General features: G+C 44.7%; 1 protein-coding gene across 1 annotated transcript in view; it reads right to left on the minus strand.

Annotated features, from left to right (window-relative positions):
• Positions 1 to 253: 253 nt before the first annotated feature.
• LOC102937891 (atrial natriuretic peptide receptor 2) overlaps positions 254 to 12,274 on the minus strand; it is a 41,054-nt gene continuing 29,033 nt past the window's right edge. Inside the window, exons 17-23 of the mRNA XM_043546249.1 lie at positions 11,604 to 11,697; positions 10,503 to 10,590; positions 9,386 to 9,525; positions 8,086 to 8,238; positions 6,152 to 6,250; positions 3,531 to 3,622; positions 254 to 2,187 (exon numbers count right to left, since the gene is read on the minus strand). Of these exons, the coding sequence (XP_043402184.1) occupies positions 2,026 to 2,187; positions 3,531 to 3,622; positions 6,152 to 6,250; positions 8,086 to 8,238; positions 9,386 to 9,525; positions 10,503 to 10,590; positions 11,604 to 11,697 (828 nt within the window). The 3' untranslated portion in view covers positions 254 to 2,025. The remainder of the gene's footprint in view (positions 2,188 to 3,530; positions 3,623 to 6,151; positions 6,251 to 8,085; positions 8,239 to 9,385; positions 9,526 to 10,502; positions 10,591 to 11,603; positions 11,698 to 12,274) is intronic.

Below are 12,274 nucleotides of genomic sequence, written 5' to 3' on the forward strand. Positions count from 1 at the left end.
GTAATGGTCTCAAGTTGCAGTGGGGGAGGTTTAGGTTGGATATTAGGAAAAACATTTTCACTAGGAGTGTGGTGAAACACTGGAATGGATTACCTAGGGAGGTGGTGGAATCTCCTTCCTTAGAAGTTTTTAAGGTCAGGCTTGACAAAGCCCTGGCTGGGATGATTTAATTGGGGATCGGTCCTGCTTTGAGCAGGGGGTTGGACTAGATGACCTCCTGAGGTCCCTTCCAGCCCTGATATTCTATAATTCTATGATCACTGTGGGTTTGGCTGACCAGCAGAGGAACTCAATGTGCTAAAGGATGTTACAGTGCTGTGGTTGACTTGGAGTTTGAGTTTATTGGTGGTTATATTATAACATTTGGAACATATGCAAATTTAACATTTAAAGTTTAGATAAATGGAAAAATAGACTTTAAAAAAAGGAATTTAGTCAGACTGTATATTGTAATCTCATCCAGTAAAGCCAGTTGCTATTCCTATTGCATGTGCTTTCCAATTAAATAAGGGATTTCAGTATCAGCAATACCTTTTAACTTTAATCTCAGTGATCACACAGTACATATTTAATATAAAAATATGCTCATTACATGGGGGCATGAGCCAGTAAATTACCCAGTTAATCTAAATGGATGTACACTGGTTTAAGTCCACTTTCTGTAGGGTTTTGCACTGGTGTATCTAGACTGATTTGGAATAAATTTAGTTACACCGGTGAAACTTTTCTAAGGTCTAATAGCCCTGACCGAGACAAAATCTGCTGCCATTTTAAATAAATCTGCCACCTGGAAAAAAGAAAAACTGCAGCGTCCCAAACAGCATACAGCACACAGGGTACGGCGTACTTTGCATTCAGAGAAAATAACCTCTGACGGAGCTTGAGTGAGAAGCCACTCACATAAACCCATCGCCACCAGCAAACATGGAGATTTATAGAGTTTCCTCTTCGGGCTTCTCTACACTTACAGCGTGGCAGCAACGCAGCTGTGCCGTGGTAGCGCTTAGTGAAGACACGACCTATGACAATGGGAAAGCTTCTCCCATTGGCTTAGAGAGGTGGTAGCTATGTCAACGGGAGAAACTCTCCTGTCAACACAGCACTGTCTACACCAGGGGTTAGATCGGTATAACTATGTCGCTCGGGGTGTGGATTTTGACCCAAGCGTGTCAGACCAGCATTCCAGAGAGCTCCTACAGCAGCCTAAGACATGAACTGTTTAAACAGTCTTTTTCCTATTCAATAATCCCCAGCTCTTTTCATCCCTAGATCCCAAAGCACTTTACAAAGGAGGTTAGTATCATTCATGCTTTACAGATGGGGAAACCGAGGCACAGACAGGTGAACTGACTCACCCAAAGTCACTCCAATGGCTAATGACAAGAAGCCAGACCCCCTGAGTTCTTTTAGTCCAATGCTTTATCCACTAGGCCAGATTGTTCCCTCCTACTCTACCTGGCCTTCGGTTCTAGCAAAGTCCACATTTCAATCCCTCCTTTCAAAATGTTAAACAAATTAATCCCATGAGGCTTATCACCACCCTGGCACTAAATAGCACGGCCTCCCCTTTCTCCTTCTCACCATGAGAGGAGTTAATATGCTGACATCTCCAGCCTGCTGCTTGTGCCAAGTCTGATAATGGGGGCTGTTTGCAGGGCTTACCCCCCCAAAACCTAAGCGACAGCTGTAAAGGTCTGATCCCGGTCTCTGGATAGCTGGTGACACAGAAGAATCCATTTAATTCCTTGGGTATCCACACATTTGTCGTCGCCAGTGATTTGTTTTACTTTTTTATTTTTGTTCCCGTCAGACTAAGGGAGAGAGCTATGATTAATGACTGTCCATGCATCCAGATAAGCTGTGGGGGAGCAGCATCTATTTCTTGCTTTGCCTCTAGGCGTGGCATGGCAATGGAAGCTTTCAAAGATCTCAGGCCCTTCTGGATCACATGAGAAGTTTGCCAGGTAGATCTAAAAGACTGAAAACAAGGAGAAACTGGAACAACGAAACATCTACCCATGCCCTTTAAGCTGGGCTTGAGAGATGATCATTGGGCAAGACTCCTGGAATCAAACTAAAAGTAGTTCCATCAGGGTCTTGAGAGGCTGTGGTAGTGATGGGCGCTCTCTTCTGGATGGCAGTATTCTGCTTTCCTTCTAGCCAGTATGTTACCATGTCTCCTTTCCCCTAAGGAGGAAAATAAGTCAAGATGTAATAATAATACCACCTTGCTCTTATATAGTGCTTTTCATTAGTAGATCTCAACATGCTTTATAAAAGAGGTCAGTATCATTACCTCATTCTACAGAAAGGGAAACTGAGGCATGGAGAGACAAAATGACTTGCCAAGATCCCCCAGCAGGCCTATGGCAGAGCTAGAAATAGAACTCAGATCCCCTGAGTCCCAGGCAAGTGCTCTAGCCACTCCTACTGCGTCTATTAATGATGGAAAAAACACTTGATCTCTGATAAAGTTTCACTAATTTTAATTATGGGTCTGTCAACACTACAAATACAAATACAAATGAATCAGGCGATGCCATTATCACAATTTTTTCTTCTGACCCACTAACAAGACAACAACAATCTGTAGTGTGGATTGGATCTAATTGTGTTTTTACCATATTCCATTACTGAGGTCAAAGCCTAAGCTAAAGTCCTAAGGTCAGGCCAGAGCTTTAGTCTGGTTGTGAGACATGGTTACAACATAGTGAGGTCCTACCCACAGTACAAACTGTAATTGTGTTGTCATTGGGTCAGTGGGAAATTGTGTGGTAACTGGGTCCCCGGATTCAATTGTACATGTGGTGTAGATAGGCATGCGCCTGTTTCAGAGAGTGGCCATGGAAATGAATTGTTTTCGCAAAGCAAAACTGTGTGACGCTTCGGCATTGACCTGCATGCTTCACATGGCAGGACAATGAGCCAGACAGATAGGGACCCAAAATGAAAAAATGGGTTCTAGATTTCACACCCTTCAAAGTCCAGGGCCAAGTTTTCTATCAGCCCCTTACAGAGCGAGAGACGTTGCCTGCAACATTCAGTGTGAGGTCTGGCTTCAGATTCCTCCCAAATGTTGTGATTATTCAAGGTCCATTTTCACCACAAAGAAAAAATCCCACCGAGAATGAAATTACTTCCCAAAATATGGGCCATTAGGATTGACAGATTCCAAACACAAAGTCTGTGTTCATTTATTGTTTATCGCTATTTTAAAGTCTCGTGTTTGATTTTAAGCAGTCAAGCAGGGTGGCTTGCCAAGCCGTGAATCTGAGTGTCGATCCCACGTTTGGGCCCTCGCTCCCGGAGTTGGCTGGGCCTGGGAGCAGCTTATGTCACCCTTGAGCAAACTCTTCCAAGTGATCCTCCCATGGAACTCCATCCAGGCCCCTTCAGCTGGAGGCACCGCTCAGACTCAGTAAAGCCCTTCTCTGAGAGAGGAGGGTATGAAGGGTTAAAACAACGGCGTTCAGGAAGACAGTTCACACTTTCCCCCTCTGAAAAGCTGAGCACAAATGCTGCCTATTTACCTTGACTTGCAAATTCCCACGACACACTAATATGTACTCTCCAATATGCTCCAACAGCTGGTATGTATTTGAACTGCATTGTATTTTAAGAGCTGGATGGGGGAGAAATTGCCATATTATTGTAACCATTTATCCACTGAAGACATAGCCAACAATGAATAGCGACTAAACTTCCATCTGCCCCCCAGGCTGCGTCATTATTATTGAATTGACACCTACCTCATTTCATTTCTTGGCTGTCACTACCATGTTATTTTAAATGCTCACAGATGAACCAAAAGGTCCTTGGTCTCTTTGTAAGCCATCTCAGGACACATACGTGACTGTCAACAAACACTTCACATCACATCCTGTATCCGATATTATTTTTCGGCTCTTTATAGCTGCCTGGCTGGAGTTGCTTGACAACTGACCCTTTCATCTCACATGGAAGAAATCCATATGGAGTTTTAGCCAGTGGCCACTGAACAGCCACTGCCTTCTCCGTGTACTCTCTTTTGAACAAAGACTAAAGCTAAGAGAAATTTCCACCCACCCACTGCCTCCAAGCCTATAAATAAATAAAGAGAGAGGGAAGGTGCCATTTCCTGTAACTGTATAAATACTTCTACTGAATTATTCTGGCAACATGATCTTTTCTTTAATCAAGGAAGGATTTATACTCATGCAAAATGCTTATTGTCTCATCCATTGCAGGAGACTGGGAGCCAGGACTCATGGGTTCTATTCCCATTTCTGCTACTAATTCTCTGTGGGACAAGACACTTAATTTACCTATTTGTAAAAATGGGGATGATTCGTGAGCTGGGGGGGATTTTTCCACTGAATGATTTTTTGATAGAAAAAGCAGTTTCCTTAACATCAACATTTTCCACAGCATTTTGATTCAGAAATCTCAGAACATTTAATTTAGATTGAAAAATGCTGAAATAAAATGTTTCCACAATTTCCAGATGAAAAATTTTCTGAACTATTTGTCCCACAAAAAGTTTTGATATTTTGACATTTCATCCTGATTTGGGACAGAAACAAATGTTATGTCTACACAGGATGGAAACTCTGGATTTCACTGAAGTTAATACTTTTAACCTATCACTGTGAGGTCCTCTGGGCTAGTAACCTACAGTATGTAAAGCTATTTGAAATCCTCAGATGAATATTTCAAAAGAAGCATGGAAAGAGGAGAGAATTAAGGTTATAAGATAAGCTTTTTCATAGCACACTGTGTTAGAAGTGCTGATAAGACATCCAGAAGGAGAGGTGAGAGATAGGCAGAGATAGATGACTGAAGAGAAAATGAAATGTGAGGGATGGAGGAAAAGATTTGGGAATCATCAGCATAAAAGTGTTAGCTGAGGCTATGGTATCAAATGAGTTCACTTCAGGAGAGTGCAAAGGGAGAAGAGGAAGGGAGCAGACTGGGAGGTTGACAGAAGGCTAATGAGGTTGCACACATAACTGAGAGCATGAGTTGAGGACGATGGGGGTGAACAGATGTCACTGAGGGCATAATTTGTTCTGCAGAGTCTTCATACTAGTGATGATGAGTGAGAAGGAAAGAACCCAGCTTGACTCTCAGACCCACGAGTTGAGTTTGCAATGCCAGCAGTTAGGATGGGGGAGGAAATACACTTTCAATTTGAAAATTGGTCAAATTTGATATGGAATCAGTAAGGCACAATGGACATATTAAACCCCATCATGACAATTTTCAGAGTCACTTTTCAGAGCGGAACAGCCCTTTAAAACATATTGAAAAATTGCCCTGTTTTAATACATTTGAAAAGCAGTGTAGCCCCATCCAACAAACTATGTAACCTTCTTTCTCTTATGGATTAGAGGAACAAATATATGTCTAAAAAAAAAAGCCCAGTTTTGGCTCATTCAGCTTTTTCTGTCCCCTGGAGCTCAGATCAAATCAGATTTCAGATCCTGAGCTTTTAATTATCAGCTCGGCTAAAGATAAAACTTGCTAATCAAACTCGGGACCCCGTCAGTCCCTGGGAGGAGCTGAAGAAGAACTCTTCCCGAAGATTTTCTCATGAAGATTTCTCCTTAATCATTCTGCTGGACGATAGGGTTTGCTTCCCCATGCAACACACTGCCCCCACCTCCACTGACTGGGGGTGCAGCTCCAATGGAGCCAGGCTGTCAAACTTTCTGCAGTCACTAGCAGTCTCCTAGACTCCCCATTTAAAGAGAAGTTACAGTGAGGAGGGTGGGCCATGGAACATATTATAGTTCTTCTATAGCTCCGCTGAGTGCAGGGAAGGAGGAACAATGAACATTCCCTGCTAATCCTGTGCCTCTCCGGGGCCTGATTGCAGCCTGCCCCATCTCCTACAAGGAACTCTGGACCCTTGGAGACCCCTCTCTTGGGCCTGGAGGAAGAGGGGAGGTTGTCACAAGGCAGTGGAGCCCCCTTTTTCACAAGAGGGGAAAGCCATGCATGTACATTCCCCTCTGTGTGTGGATCTTGGCTGCACAATTGAGCCCTCAAGTCAAAAGCCTCCTGAGGTTGGCAGTTGCACCCACTTAAGCCAGGGTTGGACTCAGAACTCAGCCCTCCACAACTCATTAAAATGTGCTAAGCATTGCCCCAGCATTTGGCTGTTCTTTACCCTCACTGGTGGACTCCATCCTGGAAGCTGTGTTGACAGTGTCTCCAAACAAGCAGTACCGGGGCATTTTGGTTCCAACGACTCCAGCTACGACTGGCCCTGTTGAAGAAAAGAAAGCCAACTATTCTGGGAGATGTTTTTAACTCACACGCAGAATGAACCTTAGACTTATGTAATCTCCGTGGTTGCACAGGGCTCAGCACCACACACAGCTCTGGTCCAGTGTCCCCAGTTCCCAATTTGTGGTCCAGTCTGGTTGCATTGCACCATGACAAGGTATAAATGCCGATACTGTCCTAACCGTCCCCTGCATTTGACAAGTTGTGCTTCAGCTCCACTACTGACTTCCAGGTCCATGTAGGTGAGTCACCAGAAGCCCAAGAGCCTCATAAGCAGGGGAGGGCTGGGATGGAGGGATCACAGGCAGGCAGGAGTTGCTATGGGTACACAGAACGGTGTGGGGAGGAGGGCCTAGTCATAGGTGAGCAGAGAGCTAGATGGGTCTTTGATGGAGTGTCTGCCCTACACTGGCACGTAAGGTGTTAAAAGAGGCCGAGGGAGGCTGCGTGAGGAAGTGGCCAATAGGAGGGAGGCTGTGAGGAGCAGCCAATCCAGGCCCAGCAGGCCTATATAAGAAGGGCCAGGGAGCAGAGCAGGGCGCGTAACTATCTGGAGCTCAAGGAGGGAAGATTGTGTTCCTAGTTAGAGGAAGGAGTGCTAGTACCTGGATGGAGCAGTGCCTGAAGGCCCTGAGGGCAGAGCAGGTGCTGGAGGCCAGGGGAAGAGGCCCAGGAAAGCATAACAGTCATAAGGGGAGTTGAGGAGACGCAGCATGTGGTTGCCATTGACAGGGTCCCTGGGTTGGGACCCGGAGTAGTGGGTGGGCCTGAGTCCCCACCACTCGCCACTGAGGAAGTGGCTGGAATACTGACAGAGATACTTCCGCCCGGAGAGGGGAAACATGGACGGTGACGTGGCCAGAGAGCCGAGTCATGAAGAGGACTCTGCGGTACTTGGCTTGAGGGGGATCTGCAAGCTGAGACAACGACGGGAGAGACACCATAAGGAGAGGGCATACTGGCTGGCGGAGCTAGTCCCTGTGAGGAGGTGCCACTGTGGTAAGTGGACCCATGACAGGGTCTCCACAGGAGCTGTTCACACTAGGCCCCACAAAAAATACTTTAGGCTGGCCCTGCACACACTAAGCAGCTGGAAAAGCAAGAGCAGGAACCAAGCTCATATATTGCTGACAATAGCCGAGGAGCTTTCTATTCCTAGGTATCTCCATTGAATCTTAGCTTTGGGTCTGTGATGTCAGCCCATTCTGCTTTAAAATGAGAAGAGTTTGCTCTGCTGTTGAGATAACAAGGGCTAATGGTCTTGTTGGGGCCCCATGCCACAGTGCTGAGCATCACAACATGTGTGCTGGTCTAATCCAGACTCCGTATTGCCAACCAGGCATGCAGATGAGTGGGAAAATCAGATGGTGACCCAGATCAGGGAGCAGAGCAAGCGTAAGTGTGGGGGCTGAGTCAAGGATGTGAGAAAATGCTCTTTTGGGATCACGAACAACTAACTGGGACTAGCAATGGCAACAGAATTACCATCCCCAGCCTGTATTAGCATCAGCTTTCTCTCTCCTTCTGTGCGGCACAAGTGTGGATCTGCTCCACCCAGTCTGGCTGGTGGGGCACTCTTTGCAAAAGCATCCATGTCAGAGGGATGGTGAGGGCCCTTTAAAACTCAGCAGTTGCCACTCAGCAGTAACTGCCTTGTCACAGGATCTTGGATTCTAAGGATAAAGTGATACTGCAGCTGCCTGGGGCTATGAACGTTAAATGGGATGCTCAGCCCATGGCTGAAAATTCAGCTCACTCTTTACATAGACAAGATGCTATTACAAACATTTGCCAGATGGCAGCCTACCCACATACCTGAGTGGATTCCTGCTCGTATCTTTAGCTGGGTGTTGGGTTTGTGCGGAATCCTAAATGTCTTGCACACGGCCACCAGGTCTAGAGCCATACTTGCTATTTCACTAGCATGACGAATACCATTCTCTTTGGGTACCCCCGACACTACCATGTCTCAAAACAAAAATACAGCCTCATCAGCCTTCAACATGAGTCATTTTAAGCAGGCATTTGCTAGAAGGATGCTTCTAGCTTTTAGCTACTTCGCTAAAAAATGCTATTTCCCTTTCACACACTGGGCTAGTTCTGAGTTTAGCGCAAAGACCTCCAGAAACAAATCCAGGACAGGAAACACAGTACAATATTTTGAGTGGTTAATTTCTGGAGCTGTGCAAAACTTTGCACTTCCCTCTTACCCTTCCCCACATTCAAGGACTCTGGAGAAGGGGCACAGGGCCTCATGAAGGGTATCAGCTCTTCTAGCTTAAGGTGGGTGTCACCAGGAAATGGCAAGGAACCACAAATCCCTCAGGAGTCTTCCCCCATTCCTTCTGAAACTGGCTCCTACACTGAGCAGCAAGGGCAGAGATAGTCTAAAGACTAGCTCTCTGGCTAGGGAATCCATTTGAGTACTCTAGAAACCAAATGATAGCTAAGATGCTTGGGATCCCTAATGTGTGCAACAGCCGCTGCCATTAACATTGAAGGGTTCAGAATCCATTGCCCCCAAAATCCTGGAGGATTTGGTGCAAGAGTAGTTTTAGTGGCGGCCACCCCTTGCAAACCTACAAAATGGGGGAAAGAACCCAGAGAGAGAGAGCCTCCAGCCCCATACAGAGTCGGAAGGAGGATAAGGCTACCACTCCCTGCTTGAGAAGACAGCAATGATAACATTTAGGAGAGGGAGTCTTGGGCAGAAGGTATGGGGATGGGATGGGTTGCTGGCATTGGTTCATTTGAGAGTCACACATTTCTGTAAAGTGCAAGCCATCAAGTGAACCAGCCATGATTGGTCTGTTGCCAACATCTAAGACTGGACCCTGCAGGACACAGAAATCAAACACAGAAGGATTTGTTCATCTCCACCCACTTCTCTCCTTCCATTGAGTTTAATGGAATACTATGAACATGTAGGGGGGGAAATGAACCGTCTTCATTAGGGCAGTGTTAGGACTCTCCCCTCTCAGAATGTAATTATTCTGGTCCTTAATGCGGTAATGAGCTATTCAGATCCCCTGGACTGGTTATTCTTATGCTTTGAGCCCTTCTTCTCCTAAGCCTCTTATGAAATCCCCACTTGCCCACAGCACAGGGAACTTACAGGCATCTCCTATCGTTTCCACCTTGTAGACATCATGGTTGTCTATGATTTCATCAAAGGTAGTGTAGAGTTTGTTTAAGAAGTCCACCACTTGGTAAGGTGTGCTGGTGCTGGATAGCTGAGTGAAGCCAACAATGTCACTGGTAAGGCACAACAAGAGAACAAACACTGTCCAGTCAGGTGTTTGGCTAAACACCATCCAGTCAGGTGTTCTGGTTAAACATGAACACAATGGCACATCTTCCCATGCAGTACTATTTTCTCAGCTGGAGGTACTGACCCCACCACAACCACAACCCATCCCTGAATTTGTTTTTTCAGTTTGTTTTGAAGTCTCTCTTTCTGGCTGGGGATCTTCCTCTTTAAAACATTTGCTTAGGCTGAGAAGAGATCCCTTCAGTACCAAAGACCGGATAAAACTAAGTCAGCTTCACTTTCCAACGGAGCAGACAATTTTTCATCTACAACCAGACTTTGTGGATAAAAGGTCCTTGGTTTTAGACTATGCACACAAGAAAAAGTGGATGTAATATCCTACCTCTGTCATGGATTGAGCAGCTGGCTCTTTAAATTGTTGGACAGCGACTCACCGCTGTACCTTTTACCATGCTGTTCAATGGCGAAAGCCAAATAAAGTCTGTAAAAACATGTTTGATGTATGTATTGTTTTTCCACCTTAGGGACCAATCCTGATGTCTTTACTTGGGCACTAAATATTTCTTTTAACTGCTAGAGGTGATGTATTACCGAGTGTTAGACTTCCAGCCATGTGATAGTCTCACTTTCCACTTCATTCATTTTAACATAAAAAAGGGCAATTTTGTGACCTTTCATAGAAATTCACAAATTTGCCCTGAGGAAAATTTTGCCATTTTTCCGCCAGTGATCACAGCTTTGACAGAAATTATGTGCCTGGAACAAAGGTTTCATCCACTGCATTTTAACAGCACTCCTTTCCACGGGTGGAAATTCGCAAACCTCCATTATGGTCTCACTCAAATAAAAAGTTTAATGTTTGTGTTTCATGGACATTATTTGCCTCCTCTCTAAAAGTGACTTGACCACAATTGTTTTGTGCAGGTAAGTTATAGTCCTAAATCCACCCATTCCCACTTACCTGAAAAAGATGGTGGCAATTACGTAACTTTGGGCTTGTGAAGGTTTTCCTTGCCTCAGATCATCTGCTACTTGCTTGGGTAACATACCTATTTTAGAGCACAAAGCGAGATTGTCAACTATTATTGTAGTTGACTTATTATTGTAGGGTGAGAAATGCATGAAAAGGATAAAATTAGCTTAATCTGATTTTTCCCCACTCAGATATAGAAAGCAAAAGAAATGTTTATGAATGTAAAATGCTTTGACATTGGAAAAAACGTAGGGATAAAATCCGCCCTCACTTACAGCCTGGTAAATCCAGAGTAACTGTGTGGAAATCAATGAAGTTATAGCAGTTTGACACCAGTGTAACTGATGTCAGAACTTGCCCATATGTGCTGCTTGTTATGAATTCTAATTATTATTACAACTAGTGTTACTATTAGAGATAGGCTTAAATTGGAATCACACATCCTATCTGAATCCTAGTGTAGCTGGCCCATGGATCGATACAGGGCTAGAAGAAAGCTTGGGAGCTAAACATTCCAAAGTCAGGGGAAGTCTAGATGTAACCAGGCCCATCTCTGATTCTGTCTGTCTTTACCTCTCTTTTGTTTTCCTCTGTCTTTTCTTTCCTGCCTTCTGTCCCCTCTCCTTCTGTGTTTCATCTCTGGTCTTTTCGCTCTCCTTCATTTCTCTCTCCTTTTCCCTTTCTCTCCTTCCTGATTTCTCTCCCTTGTTGTCTCTGTCTTTCCTCTCATTCCCATCCTCTTGTGGAATTCTATAGTGCACAATCTACAAAAGAACCCAACTCCTCTGTGAGCTCCCCAGGATCCTTCAGCATGCCTAGAACTGCACAAGATGACATTCTCAGCAACAGAAGAGGGTCTCAGAACGTTGAGGAAGCTGGAATATTAACTAGTCAATGTAAAAGTATTTATTTTCTGTGGGGGGGAACTATGAAGAAATGAGAAATATCTATTGAATCTTGCATGGAGGAACTATATTAAAGGATGACCTATAAAAAGGTAGTTTCTTCCATTGCTTGCCACTAGGAAAGCTAAATTTCAATTACTACTGCTCAGAATATCCTATATTTTCTGTAATATGATTGACTTACTATATAATAAACGATCAGTCTTCTGCTTTTCATGCATTAAGTCCTGGGTTCGTTCTGCAACTACTACTTCCAGGTGTTTGCTGTATTTCTCCATCTAAGCAAGACAAACAGATTCCATAATATAATCCATTCACTAAGGTGTTCATGTTTATAAACAGCAGGGAGTTCAGCATTTTGCTGGTTCTGGTTTGGTAACATTTAGATGGGCACAGGTCAAAAGTTGGTCTAGATTATTTTTTTCTAGACCAAATTCTGTCCTTAGGTACATTCATGGCTCCCACAGGAAATCAGTAAGATCTCATGCTTCTGAAGGCAGAATTTGCCCCATTGCTTTCGAATTCTACATAATCATTGGGAGCCAAGTCCTGGATATCAGTGCACAGTACCAGTTGTGGAGATGTGCATTGAGACCCTCTGCAGGGACCACATAAGGATCCAAGTCTCAAGCCTCCACCAACAGATCACAGAGCTGCATTAGGCCATGCTGTGGCTTGTGCACCCCTACTCTGAGTAGCAATAGATGATGGAACCACAAGCCCCATTCCCACCACCAAAGCCTTGCACAATAGCATTCAAGATGCCTCTGGAGAGCTGTGCTCTTGATATATAGTAAACTCGGCTTCAACGGCAGCTGCACCTGGGAAGCCATGCACCCGAGGAGGGAGGACAGG

This window comes from Chelonia mydas, chromosome 5, assembly GCF_015237465.2.
Source record: "Chelonia mydas isolate rCheMyd1 chromosome 5, rCheMyd1.pri.v2, whole genome shotgun sequence".
In the NCBI taxonomy this organism is placed as follows: domain Eukaryota; kingdom Metazoa; phylum Chordata; order Testudines; family Cheloniidae; genus Chelonia; species Chelonia mydas.